Source organism: Molossus molossus, unplaced genomic scaffold, assembly GCF_014108415.1.
Source record: "Molossus molossus isolate mMolMol1 unplaced genomic scaffold, mMolMol1.p scaffold_m16_p_4, whole genome shotgun sequence".
Lineage (NCBI taxonomy): Eukaryota > Metazoa > Chordata > Mammalia > Chiroptera > Molossidae > Molossus > Molossus molossus.
The window spans coordinates 126,058,977-126,072,915 of record NW_023425377.1 but is presented as its reverse complement, the minus strand read 5'-3'; the positions used below and the strand labels follow the sequence as shown (position 1 = coordinate 126,072,915).

Here is a 13,939-nt window from a genome sequence, read left to right as displayed (position 1 = left end):
GTCCCTGACAACGGGAACGTCAGGGACCGGGGGGCTGGTCACGCGGCCCTGCAGGCCACGGGGAGGACACTGGCTCATCTCCGAGGGAACTGGGAGGCACGCGGTGCTTTGTGCAGTGACTTGGTGGCGGTGTCTGTGATGAAAGGAGACGAAGGGCGGGGAGGATAGGAAAGTGGGAGTCTTTTTAGGGTTCTCACGGTGACCAGGGGGAGGGGATGGTGACTCAGGGCACGGCCATAGCAGGAAGGGCTGGCAGTACTTGGCTTCTGGAGTTATATATACGTATCACACTTTTAGTTTTGGTTATGGAAAATCCCAAATGCATACAGAAATAGGGAGAAACGTCCAGTACATTCTTAGTCCCTACTCAGGACCCAGGGAGCCTGTCACGTCAGCCAGTCTGACTGGTGAGGGTCCTGCTTCGTCTGTGCCCCCCCCCCCCCCGGGAGGAAGCCTTTGTACACCCACCTGTCCTCTTCCAGCCGTGCTCCGCTGCTCCCGGCGCCCCTGCTCTCGACCCTTGGGCTCTGCCCGCTCCTAGTCGCCACGCTGCTGGCTTCCCCGCCCTGCCCGCCGCCGCTCTGTCCTCTTCCAGCCGTTTCTTCCCACCGCAACTCGGACTCTGCCAGGAGAGGTCCTTCTGCACAGGGGGCCAGGCGCCCTCTGCTGGGCAGGCAGGTTGGCGCACCCCAGGTCAGCCGCTCGGAGGGCTTGGAGCAGGCGGGGCAGGAGCTGCTCCCCAGCCCGGCGGCTGCCCTGCGGGGGGCCGTGCCCCAAGTGCCCGAAGTGCCCGAGGGCCCGGCTGCGAGCGGCCAGCCTGCCGCCAGCCCAGGCGGCGGTGCCCGAGCGCTCCTGCCAGCGTGTTACCGTCGGACCTGGGGCGTTCGGAGCACTGTTCTGGGGGCCAGCGAGGAACTGAGGGGCTTACTTCCCTGATATTTTGTTCCTAACAGGCTGGGTGATGGCACAGCCACCGCTGGATGGAGGGTCGGGCCTGCAGGGAAGGCTCGTCACGGCCTCCGAAGGGCACTGGGCCAGCTAGGGAACCGGGGTGCGGTCTTTCTCCGCTTCCGGGCGAGATTCGCACCTGCCTTTCCCTGTGGCAAATATGCAGAAAGGTGAGGTTACAGGGGTGAGCGCTCGGAACCCTTACTTTTTTTTATTTTTATTTTTATTTTTATTTTTTATTTATTTTATTTTATTTTTAAATCTTTATTGTTGGATGTAGAATGTATTACAGATGTTCCACATTTCCCCCCCCATTGACTCCCTCCTCCCCACTCTCACCTCCCTGTCGCCTTTCCCACACTATTGTCTGTGTCCATTGGTTATGCATGTAAGTTCTTTGGTTTATTTCTCCCACCCCCCTAACCCCTTTCCTTTTGAGGTTTGTCAGTTTAGCAATGAATTTGAACTTCTTAATCCCTTCACCTTTTTCACCCATTCCCCCAAACCCCCTCCCATCTGGCAACCAACAAAATGTTCTCTGTATCTATGAGAATGTTTCTGTTCTACCTGTTCATCTTGTTTGTAGATTCCACCGTTGATGGATATGTTTTTATTGCCATTTTGTTTGTTCGTATATTTGATCTTTTTCTTCAAAAAGACCCTTCTTCATTTCATATAATAACGGTTTGGTAGTGATGAACTCCTTTAACTTTTTCTTGTCTGGGAAAGTTTTTATATGTCCATCGATTCTAAATGACAGCTTTGCAGGATAGAGTAATCTTGGTTGTAGGTTCTTGCTTTCCATCCCTCTGAATATTTCTTGCCACTTCCTTCTGACCTGCAAAGTGTCTTTTGAGAAATCAGCTGACAGCCTTATAGGAACTCCCTTGTAGGTAACTAGCTGCCTTTCTCTTGCTGCTTTTAAGATTCTCTCTTTGTCTTGAACCTTTTGCATTTTGATGATGATGTGTCTTGGTGTGGGCCTCTTGGGGTTCATCTTGTTTGGGACTCTCTGTGCTTCCTGGACTTGTATGTCTGTTTCCTTCACCAAGTTAGGAAAGTTTTCTGCCATTATTGTTTCAAACAGGTTTTCGATTTCTTGCTCTCTCTCTTCTCCTTCCGGCACCCCCAAGATGCGAATGTTGGCACGCTTGAGGTTGTCCCAGAGGCTCCTTACACTACCCTCATTTTTTTGGATTCTTTTTTCTTTTTGCTCTTCTGATTGGGCGTTTTTTGCTTCCTTATATTCCAAATCAGTGGTTTGCTCCTTGGATTTACGTACTCTATTATTGAAGCTGTGTAAATTATTCTTTATTTCAGTTAAAGCCTCCTTCATTTCTGACTGTGCATCGATCATTTCTGACTGGTCCTTTTATATGCTCTTGAGGCCCTCACTGAGTTCATTGAGCATCCTTATAAGCAGTATTTTGAACTCAGCATCTGTTAGGTTGCTTATCTCCATTTCGCTTAGTTCTTTTCCTGGGGTTTTGTTCTGTTCTTTCATTTGGGACCTGTTTCTTTGTCTCCTCATTTTGGCTGCTTCCCTGTGTTTGTTTCTGTGTATTACTTAACGAGCGGTATGGGGTTAGCTGAGACCAGATGCTGCTCATTTGAAAAAATTTAGGAAAACCTGAAGCAGGATCCAAGACAGGCCAATCCTATGGTTAAGAAAGTGGCAACAGCTTGGGTGGGCCTCAAAGTTGGGTGGGGCGGGGCCTCAGGGAGTCGCCAGGGCGGGGCTACCAGTGTGAGCCAGGTTGCTGGGGGGGCTGTCTGCTGCCCCCGGGAAGGGCTCACCAAAGGAACAAAGGCCTCTGACTGCACGTTTGTCCCGGAGAAAGCCCCCTCTCCAGCCCTTGCTCCAGTGCCAAACAGCTCAGTTCTTCCCTGTGTGTCTCTGGCGCCCCTCGAGCTGCCTCCCCTCCGAGCTTAGAGGGAGAGAGTCCGATAAGTCCGTGCGCGGGCCCTTTAAGGAGCTGCCTGGGGCTCCAGCCGCCTCAGCCTCCCTGAGCCTCAGTTCCCACTGGTTTTTCCAGCCAGAAGTGAAGGGATTCTCTTCCTGGCACTGGAACCCTGAGCTGGGCACCTGGTGTGGGACGGGGACCCCTCAGTCCTCAGGAAGGACCTTCCCAGCCGAGGTGTCCTCCTGGTTTTTATCCGCCACACGTGGGTGTGGGCCCAGCCCGTCTCCTCCGCCCTCCTACCAGTCTCGATGCAGCTTCTTCAATCCCGTAGTTGTAGGACTTCCATTCAGCTTGATTTCAGGTGGTTTTGAATTGTGGTTGTTCTGTAGTTTTGTTGTAACTTGGATGTGGTTGTGGGAGGATGCGATACTGCGTTTACCTACGCTGCCACCCTGACCGGAAGTCAACCGGAGCCCGTACTTTTTAAAAAGCAAGTGAGAAGCTGAGCAGCGCCATCTCCCGGGGCGTTTCCAGCGAGGTCAGGCTCTCAGCGGCCTGGCGCTCTCGGGGGTCACGTGCATCGTGTACGCGGAGCTCCCTGCCCCCAGCGTGCCTGCTGCTTACAAGCGGCAGAGGGACAGTGCCTGGGGCATGGCAGAACTAGGTGCGTGTTGTCACCTTCGCGAGGAGGAGCCAGGGGTGGTCAGAGCAAGAGTTCATAGAGAGGAAGTCGTGGTCATTTGACCTCCTTCTGCCCCGGTGCACACCCTCCCTGAAGCAGTTGCTTGAAGTATATGACACAGCACAGATGCGAGGATGTGAGCGAGGGGAAGGCCCAGCGCACATGTTGGTGAATAGCGGGTGGCAGCAGAAGGTGACCTGTGTGGCATCTGAGGGCCCGGCTGTCCTCACATCCCTGTTCTCTGCTCAGAGATCCCGCTCCGAGGAGGGAGTGGAGAGGAAGAAAGTGAACCTGTTCAGTCCCTCCGCCCGGCCTGGGACTCGCTAGCAGTGCAGAGAGATATAAGCCAGGTCACTTGTCTCCTGTCATGTGGGGTGTGACACGTGTGGAGAAGTACACGCTTCCCCCAGCCACGAGGCCTGGGAGGGGTCTGTTAAGATCGGAATGCTGACCAGCTCTGGACCCTGGGCCTATACACATGGTTATTTTCCGTGGCTTTTCTTATTTCTAAGTTTTCTGGTTGAATATATATAGTTTTTATAATAATATATTTTACTAAGGAAAATAGAACCAGTGCAGGATTTTAAAGACCCCTGACAGTTTATGTTATTAGTTTACCAAGTGTGGGGAAACCCAGTCTGTCAATACACGTATCCACACCACATGAAACAGTCTATCGTACACATATCCACGTCACGTGAAACAGTCTATTGTACACATAACCACGTCACGTGAAACAGCCTGTCGTACACATATCCATGCCACGTGAGACAGTCTATCGTACACATATCCACGTCATGTGAAACAGTCTATTGTACACATATCCACGTCACGTGAAACAGTCTATTGTACACATATCCACGTCACGTGAAACAGCCTGTTGTACACATATCCACGTCATGTGAAACAGTCTATCGTACACATATCCACGCCACGTGAAACAGTCTGTCGTACACATATCCACGCCACGTGAAACAGTCTGTCGTACACATATCCACGTCATGTGAAACAGTCTATCGTACACATATCCACGTCACGTGAAACAGTCTATTGTACACATATCCACATCACGTGAAACAGCCTGTCGTACACATATCCACGCCATGTGAAACAGTCTATCGTACACATATCCATGCCACGTGAAACAGTCTATCGTACACATATCCACGCCATGTGAAACAGTCTATCGTACACATATCCACGTCATGTGAAACAGTCTATCGTACACATATCCACGTCACGTGAAACAGTCTATTGTACACATATCCACATCACGTGAAACAGCCTGTCGTACACATATCCACGCCATGTGAAACAGTCTATCGTACACATATGCATGTCACATAGTTTTGTTTTTTTTAAGAGAGGCTACTTGCAAAGCAATGTAGGGACAATATTTATTCATCTGTTTAAAAAAAAGTCACAAATTCTTTTGGAAGGCCAATAAAGGTACATCTCAGAGAACCCTAGCCCAGGGAGAGCCTAATTCGCATTTCCTTCTTTTGCTGTGGCACGGCCGGAACAGGAGCCGGCGGGGTTACTCGCACAGGGCGCCCGGTCGGGGACGGAGCACCTGGCAGGAGACGGCTTCTGCTGGACAAGCTCCGCGGAGGCTCCTGCTGGACAAGCTCCGAGGCGGCCGGGTGGCGCTGAGCGGCAGGGACAGCGCTCACTCCTTTTTGAAGAACCGCTTGGCTTCGACTCCTTCGTACACATAAGTCTGGAAGGTGTTAGCAGACAGGAGAATTTGCCATTAAGATTTAAGGCTAAATTAAGACAAAGATTAGAATTGTCTCATGTGGCCCTGGCCGGTTTGGCTCAGCGGTTAGAGCGTCGGCCTGCGGTCCCGAGAGACCCGGGTTCGGTTCCCGCTAAGGGCACGTACCTCGGTTGCAGTTTGTCCCCGGCCCTGGTTGGTCGTGCGGGTGGCAGCCACTCGATGTGTCCCTTTCACATCGATGTTTCTCTCTCTCTCTCTCTCTCTCTCTCTCCCTCCTGCTCTATCTGAACAAAGAATGAAAAAGTGTCCTCGGGTGAGGATAAAAAAAAAAAAAAGAATTGTCTCATGTGATATCATTATCGCTTTGAAATGGACGTGCAGTGTTTTTTCTTGTACTTGATATCAACATTTTGTACAGGTGCAGAATGCACCCATTTAAAACACACCAGTTTGTAGCCACATTTTCAGTGAAAATAGGCATCGACCTGTTTGACATATATGTAAGTTCTCTTCAATAAACAGCCTTCCAGAAAAGATGGATATCGTTCAAGTCAGAAGGTTTATGAGAAAAGTAATAGACTATTTACTGACGATGTACCTCGGCAACCACAAAAATGAAATTATTGGCGTGCAGTTCTTGTGGCTTTGGGAGTTAGCTGTGACCGTTTCAAACCCACCTGGACCAGTTCACCGCCCACGATTTCTCGGACAGCCTTCAGTTCATTTCCGTTGTCCACGCGTTTGAAGTTTCCGACGAGTTTGTCTCCCTCCAGGCTCCAGGTCCCCTGCGTGGGCACAACAGAAAGAGCAATGGAGTAGCCCCTGGGGTCCTGCATGTGTCGCTGCTGTTTGGAGTTGGGTGGGCTCCTCCCATCCTCACCACGACCGACCGTGGGAAGTGGGTGCTGTTCTCGCCGTTTATTTCACAGACGAGGGAACAGACAAGTGCACCCACCGCCGCAGAGCCGGGCTGACCTCGGCGTCGGCTCTGCAGCTGGGCTCCCAGCGGCGCCCAGATGCTGGGTTTCTAGATGCTTCGTGGGAGCGAGAGTGCCCTGGACTTCGTCAGGGCCCGGCCAACAACCCTGCGCTTGCCTCGATTTACGGAATTGTTACAAGTTCAGAAAGAACAGAACTGATCAAATATTTAACAATGTAATTGTCCTTGCAAACAGAGACTTTAACCAGACAAATTCTAAGGGCCAAAAAACTTTTTAAAAAATCAGTTGAAACACATGAGCCCTAAAATTTAGTATCCGAAGCATTAAGAGGGGTGACCTGCCTTCTGCTCAGGCTCTCCACTTGGTCACGCAGCCCTCACTAACTCCTTAATGCGGTTTATTACCTCCGCTACCTTTGCTCAGCGTCTGTCATGGTGAAGTCAGAGAACCGAGCGTTTTTGTCGCTCTCAGGTACGTAAAGCTGATTTGTGACGAGGTCTATACTTAGTCATTCAAAGGACTTTCTCTAATTCTACTGTTCAGTGCAGGTTCCTTACAGATGTGTGTGGAAGTAAAGACATATTTAAATACTCCGCCAGCTCGCCGCTGTCTAGCATGGATAAACCCGTGAATGAAAGAGACCCGCACTGACTACACCACCCAGTGACAGAAAGAGATGACTTTAGCACCATGTAGAAAAGTCAAGAATGCATCATTTATAAAAAGTGTCTTACACTGAGTTCGGTTCCATCCGCTAGGCTGTAATTAAAGGCAACACCAAGGTCAAAGACAATTTCAACGTTCCGAAAAGCGCTGGATTCTTTGATGGTGAACTTGTTTCCTGCCTGTGTGATGATCAGTTTCAGATTGTCGTGGGATGCCAGCTTCCTTTTCACCAAGTTGACACCTGTCAGTGGAGAGAGGGGTATGGTGAAGGTAAAGCCGCAGTTCCATTTGTGTTCATTGCTGCTGTTTGAGGAGGTGGAAACCCGAGAGCATCGCCTTTGCACGAGGCAGCCCCATTGCTTCTGCAGAAAAAGTTCAAGCTCAAACAGGTCAAGAGCTATTTTCCCCAAATTTCAGAAAAGACAAATGAAGCATGGAAGTATGGAATCTTAGAACTAATTAATTTCAATAAAATTATCAAACTTGTCTCAGTGTTAAGTAAACCAAATTCCAGATATGACAAATGAAGGATTAAAAACTATATTCATATTATGTGTGTGTGTGTGTTTCATTAATCCTCACCAGATGATATTTTTTCATTGATTTTTTAAGATACAATGGAAGGGAGGGAGGAAAAGAGGGAGAGAGAAACATCAATGTGAGAGAGACACATCGACTGGTTGCCTCCCGCTGCACCCTGACCAGGGCTGGGGATCAAACCTGCAACCCAGATACATGCCCTAGACCTGAAATGGAACCTACTACCCTTTAGTCTGAGGGCCGATGCTCTAACCATGGAGCCACACCAGCCAGGGCACTATATTCTTATTTTTATAGGGATATACAACTTTAAGTCTTTATATACAGTGTTCTTTCTCTTTTCCTCCTTCTTTTTCACTGCAACTTTGCTTTCCATAATGGCTTTACATTTTGAACTTCATAATTCTCTTTGCTTTTTGTGGCATTTCTGACTGTCACAAAGATGAGAAAGTTAGCAATTATTTCAGTCAGGTTATTATTGTAAAATGGACACAGTCTGCCCGGCCGGTGTGGCTCAGTGGCTTCAGCATTGTCCCGTGGACTGAGAGGTCGCAGTTCCATTCCTGGTCAGGGCACATGCTCTGGGTTCGGGCTCGATCCCCAGCAGGGGGCGTGCAGGAGGCAGCTGGTCGATGTTTCTCTCTCACATCGATGTTTCTCTCTCTTCCTCTCTCTCCAAAGTACCAATAAAAACATATTAAAAAAAAAAAAAAATAAAGTGCACAGAGTCTACACATTTGAACTCAGAAGCCCTGAACTGCAGGTTATAGTGGACACAGATTTTTATGTTTGGGTATTAACACAAATTTGTTTGCCCATCTTGTGCAGTATGGGCTGCCGGAGTACTGGTACAGATATTAAAATCAGTTCAGTTAAACCCTCCTTTAGAAACTGCGTATTGTCACGAGGTTGTTCCAAAGCTGGACAAGTCAGAGGAGAAAGGAACTAAGTCTCATCTACTCAGCGCTGTGACTTTCGACAGAACTCTGTTCCCTGACTTGATTATACGGTGTTTGCCCTTCCAGCGAGAATTCAGTATTGCAGAGTCTGGGAGTAATCAGTACACACTGCCGTTTTTCACTCTACACACACACACACACACACACACACACACACACACACACAGCAGTCAGTGAGCAGAACACCTGGTCTTTCTGCGTTTCCGAGGACAGCGCCCCGGCATCTCTGCTTCCACCAGTGACACGATGTGTCCTCCTCATGGGAGTCGGGGGAACATGGTGTCCCTGTCGGCACCAGGACACCGCCTGGAGCCTCCCACCACAGCAGCCCCCGGAGCCCAGAGCGCGAGCGAGTTCGGAAGGTTCTGTGGGAACCAGGAGCGAGGGAGACCCTTACCCATCTTCTCCATGAACTTGTCATAGTTCTCGCTCCGGTCCACCTTCCAAGTCCCGTCAAAGGCCATGATCTCCGGGTGAGTCCGAGCTTCCAGGCAGGCCGAGCTTCAGGTCTGTCCTCAGGAGAGAATTTATTCGGTTTCTTATCTCAGAACCGACTCCGTGCGTGATGTGGAAGTTTAAAGTTCACGCGGTCATCCGAGGGCACTGAATGCCCAGGCGTTCTTCCTCGAAATCCCGTGGTCGCCCCCGAGTGGAACTGAGTTAGGACATGAAAGCGTGCCCACTCTTTCTAAAACCACCAGCTGTGGGCACGCTGACTGCAGGGACCGGAATGCACCCTGTCTGAAAACAGGTGTTTTTCCCCTCACTAGTTCAAAGTGCACCCTGTATTGGAGATAACATAATTCGGAGCATATATCAAATAACACCTGGTAAGTGAGACGTCTAATGACTGTTCCAATTTTACAATAGCAACATCCTTGTAAATAGGATAGGCTTTTTGATCAAATACGACTGCGAGATTAAAGTTAATATGATACCGAGACTGAAAATTCGTTGGCTTTTCTAACGTGTCTCCCGCCTCGTGTTCTGGGGTTGCTAGGAGTTAGGGTGACCACCCGGGCACCCGGCGGGGGGCAAGACACCCAGTGCAGACTCATTCTGGTTCTGCTTTGCTCTTGAACAGTGACCAGCTGCTGAAACACACTTCCAGAGGCAGACACGAGTCTGGGGAACATGAACACCCCCACAAGAGAGGTAGCTTTGAATATCTGCTGTGTTTGCAGAAAAACGGAAGCCCGCCGTCAGCCACCATTAATGAACCCGCCCCCTTCTTCTGCTGTCCCTGCCCTGCCACCTGCACACCCGGCTCAGTGGGACACCAAGACTCGGGTGGGGCGGGGGCGGGGCAGGGAGCTCAGCGTCTCCCCCAGCGCGGCTTCCGGCGGGCCTGGGCCGCTGGGAGAGACACCTGAACTCAGTGTGCAGACCGAGTGTCGCGAGTGACCAGCCTGCACGCACGAATGGCCGAAAGAGACGATCGCTGTGAGTGAACATGACTCGAGAACCCATTATTATCACTGGTCAGCAGAGAAGCTCCGGGCATGTCCGATTCCGTCCAGGGCCAGGGGAGGACGCCTCTAACGCGTTTGACCAGAACGTGGGGACACAGTCAGGTTTTACATTTGTGCGTCCAGCGGGCGCACCTTCTGGGGAGCTGCCCCGCTCGTTCTCCCATCAAGCAGGCATGTTGCGGGGAGGTGGACACCGCGCGGGGTGGAGTGGAGGTCGGCAGCTCTCCCCATGGTCCCCGCCGGTGCCTCTGGAGCAGAGAACAGACCACATCAACACAGCCGACAGGCTGCCGCTTGGCTGCAGTCTCTCCGCCCCACCGTGTCCTCCAAGGTGTGGGCATCTTCAGTGCCTCACAGCCTGAGTCTACCCCTTCGGGTCCCGGGGGGTCGCTGACGCTCCAGAAGCCTGCCCTGAGCCCCACGAGAGGTCAGGCAACCTCCTGCAGTGGAACGACCTTCCAAAGGTCTCGGTGTCCCTGGGAGAGACAAACACAGCTGGTTCGTGACAACCGGGGGACCGTGTCCTCACGATGTGCAGAGACTGGCCGGGAAGGCAGGGCTGTGTTTCCAGCTCACCCCAGCGGAACAGGTTTCAGGGACCACAGGAATCCTTCAGCCCACGGACAGAGGAGGAAGAGTTTCTAGAGCAGCGGTTCTCAACCTGTGGGTCACGGCCCCTGTGGGGGTAGAACGACCCTTTCACAGGGGTCGCCTAAGACCCTCAGAAAACACATATTCCCTATGGTCTCAGGAACCGAGACCCCGCCCCTCCATCCGTCTCCAGGCGGGTCCGCCCACACGCAGACGCGCCCACAGACAAGGCGAGGAGCTGTATTCAAGGGTCCGGCATTAGCAAGGGGGAGAACCCTGCTCTAGAGCATTGGTGCAGCATCACTTACGGGACACAGCGCTGTCAGGCCCTCTCTGATGCGCGAACCTGCCTTGCAGGCCCGAGCTGGCTCACTTTCGTGCTGGTGGGAAGCAGCGTCTGTGCAGGAGCCGCGGCAGGAAGGGTGTGGGCAGAGGAAGGGCTCAGGGAAGCCAAAGACGCCCCCAGCCCCAGCAGGGACTTCCCTCTGCTGTAACCCTGAGCCACGAAGTCCCAGCAACGTGAGACCTGTCCGGCGATGTCTTCGAGTTTGCACCTGGGAAGGCTGGTTGGGCTTCCTCCCCAGACCCCAGAGCCGCAGCACTGCCAGGGCACCTGCGGGTAGTGGCGTGGCCTGCGGGATCATTCATTCACGACAGCCTTCTCCTGGCCGCGGAGTGTCAGCTGACCGACCTGCACGAAGGATCGTGACCCCTCCACCTTCCCCGTCTTTGTAATCTACGTCTGTCCCCAAATGATGAGGCCCCTCGAGCAGTGTGGCAGCAGGTGGCTTCTCTCCTTTGCCCTCACGCCGCATGGGTAGGTGGGCTCACATTGTCCCCTCTCCCCACTGCCACATCCCACATCCAAACCTATGAGCCAGTGTGGCTCAGTGGCTGAGCATCGACCCTGCACCAAGGGGTCGCTGGTTCAGTTCCTGGTCAGGGCACATGCCCAGGTTGTGGGCCCGATCCCCAGTGAGGGGTGTGCAGGAGGCGGCCAATCCATGTTCTCTCTCATCGATGTTTCCACTCTCTCTCTCCCTCCCTTCCTCTCTCTCTAAAATCAATAGAGAAAAATACTTTTTTAAAAAAGAAAAGCTTTTCTTCTGAGCCCATTTGCGTTTGGCCGTCACCACCAGCCTACGCCCCCTGCTATCTCCCGTTCCCGGCTATCACCATCCACACCTGTCGCCGTCCAGCCTCATTATCTGCCATCCACCACTGACAGTCTGGCTCACTGCCAGCCTGCCACCCTGGGCGACCTCAAAGTCCACGTGGAGAAGCACTTGTCACTGGCCTCACAGTTCCTGACCCTCATCACCTCCACGCTCTGTCTGCTGACACCCAGAGCTGAAGTCTGCGAACAGTCATGGCTACAGCCCTGCTCTGGGACAGGTGACAGGCCCCCTGGGCCACAGCCTTCCACCTGCTCAGCTCCTCGCTCCCTGCCCCAGGACAGTGCTGGGCCCACAGGGAACTTCAGTCGGCTGCTGCCTCTCTTCTCTCCGGAAAGGGAGCCCTCCTGGCTCATTGACCTTCTCTACCCAGTCAGTGTGCTGTCACCAACACGAAGGCTCCCTCGCACTGTCTCCTGTGCTGCGCGGGTGCTCACCCCGTCCCGGTCCCCACCACGTCTCCATCTGCACCCCCTTTTCCTCCACTTAGAAGCCCCGCCCTCGCCCATGCTTGTCTCCAAACACCCACTCAGCCTTCAAGGGGCTGCTGAATGTCACCTTTGCAACGAGCCTGCCTTGCCCAGCTGCCCCCCGGGCGGGCTGACCTGCTGCACCTGTGCGCCGGAGCCCCGCCCTCTGCCCCGGCTCAGGCCGACGGAGTGCCTCCGCCTGCCTGTGTCTGCCGAGGGACTTCCGGGTTTGAGGGCAGAGAGGACACAAAATGTGTACAAATTCTGTGCCAAGTGAGTTTCTGGTCCCTGATGAACACATTTGTTTCCCACCCTGGGCACAGCATGGGAGCAGCTAACAGGGTGACAAACAGTATACAGGACCCCGTGCATGCTGCCCTGATTCTAGGGGTGTCCCAGTGTAATGCCGGGACTCTGCCTACCGTGCAGCTGAACCCGTTGCCCACCCCTGCAGGCTTCCCAAAGGGGTTCACGGCAGGTGCAGTCAGTGCATGCAAGTCAGAAGGTATATAGAGGCAAAAAGAAACGATCGATCAAGGACTCCTATCCTACCAACTGGACAAATTGCTGTGATGTTTATGTATGATTCTTCCAGTGCGAAGTGTGTGTTCGCATACACTCATGCATGCATGCATGTGCACATTTTCATGTAGTCCCACGTACATGGGTGTGTATACATGGGCGTACACACACATATATCTTCATCTGGTGCCAGGTTCCGGAGGGGTTCGAGAGACCCATCTAGAAGAGAGAGCTGATTACGTCCGTGTCACTGCAACCCGGCTGAGAACCACAGAACTGAGCAGGAGGGGGAGGGGGAGAGGAGCAGGAACGCCCCAGGCGGCCTGCAGATGAGCTGGGAGATTAGCGAAGGCGCCGGCTGGGCCACGGGTGCCTCTGTCCCGGTGCATCAGGGCAGGGATTCTCTCCTTAGCAGCTCATCCCTGTGGGACAGGGACCTTTGAAATGCAGATAAGGCCCCTAAAAGCCTTAGTCAGTCCTTCGTTGAAATTTGCCCCAACCATGTTGCTATCCTTTTCAACAGCAATCTGCTTCTTACCTCACCTGCCTGTTAAGGACACAGATTAAGTAGAATCATTCTCTCTAATGACTTAATTGGCCTCTCACTATCTAGTTGCTTATCCCTTCATCTCTCCATCCCTCTTTCCCTAACCTGTAGCTGAACAAACACAGGTACTGGATTTGGCTGGAACGCAGCTTCAGTTCTGGCTTTGCCTTCCACTGGGAGCCTGCCGCGGAGGGAAGTATGAAATATTCTCAGGGCCTGCAGGGGCCAGGACCCCAGGGGGCACATCTGCACTGTAATCTTTCTGGAGTTTCCTCCAACAGGCTGTAAGGGGGACATTTCCAAGCTCGGCCTTGAGTCCTGAGGGCGTAGTTTAGAAGTGACCTGTCTACTGCATTCAAGACGACCCTCCTGTCAGTCAAGGCTCCTGCCCCCACCTGCCCCCACCTGCCCCCACGAGGGGCCTGGCCGCAGGTTCCCAGCGTCTCCGGGAAGAGTGTGCTGTGAGCCTTCTTGGGAACCCCTGGAGGGCTGGAGGGGTGGAGGGCAGGAGGCCCTCTGCTCTGGCCCTCACCCGCTGCTCCTCCTCTTCATACTTGCAGGACCTTCTCTGCACCGGGTTACTGCTAGGGCCCCTGGTTTCTGCCCACGGTAGTGTATCCCACAGCCGCCTACTCCAGGCAGCCCTCCATCCTCTCAGACCATCCTTCTGCACAGGATGGTGTTTAAGTGACTCCAGGCTGATGTTCCTGCCGCTAGTTTCTGTCTGGTCCCTAGCCTTTGCGTACTGGGACAGACCGTTAGAGGAGGAGGCAGCACCTTCCCAGGCACCCTCGTCTCTGGT

At 52.8% G+C, this 13,939-nt stretch overlaps 1 protein-coding gene across 1 annotated transcript; it reads right to left on the bottom strand.

Moving 5' to 3' along the window:
• Positions 1-4,988: 4,988 nt before the first annotated feature.
• FABP2 (fatty acid binding protein 2) lies at positions 4,989-9,021 on the bottom strand. The gene is made up of 4 exons (XM_036241677.1): positions 8,758-9,021; positions 6,930-7,102; positions 5,932-6,039; positions 4,989-5,254 (listed from the first exon to the last, which is right to left on the bottom strand). Exons 1-4 carry the CDS (start codon positions 8,822-8,824, stop codon positions 5,204-5,206), a joined length of 399 nt encoding a protein of 132 aa, XP_036097570.1. The 5' UTR covers positions 8,825-9,021; the 3' UTR covers positions 4,989-5,203.
• Between the last annotated feature and the right edge of the window lie 4,918 nt (positions 9,022-13,939).

Coding starts and splice junctions, on each gene's coding strand:
- FABP2 (XM_036241677.1), bottom strand. CDS start 8,824: ATGGCCTTTGACGGGACTTGGAAGGTGGACCGGAGCGAGAACTATGAC. Junction 7,103..8,757: donor CAAGTTCATGGAGAAGATGG/GTAAGGGTCTCC, acceptor CTCCACTGACAG/GTGTCAACTTGGTGAAAAGG. Junction 5,255..5,931: donor TGGGCGGTGAACTGGTCCAG/GTGGGTTTGAAA, acceptor AACACCTTCCAG/ACTTATGTGTACGAAGGAGT.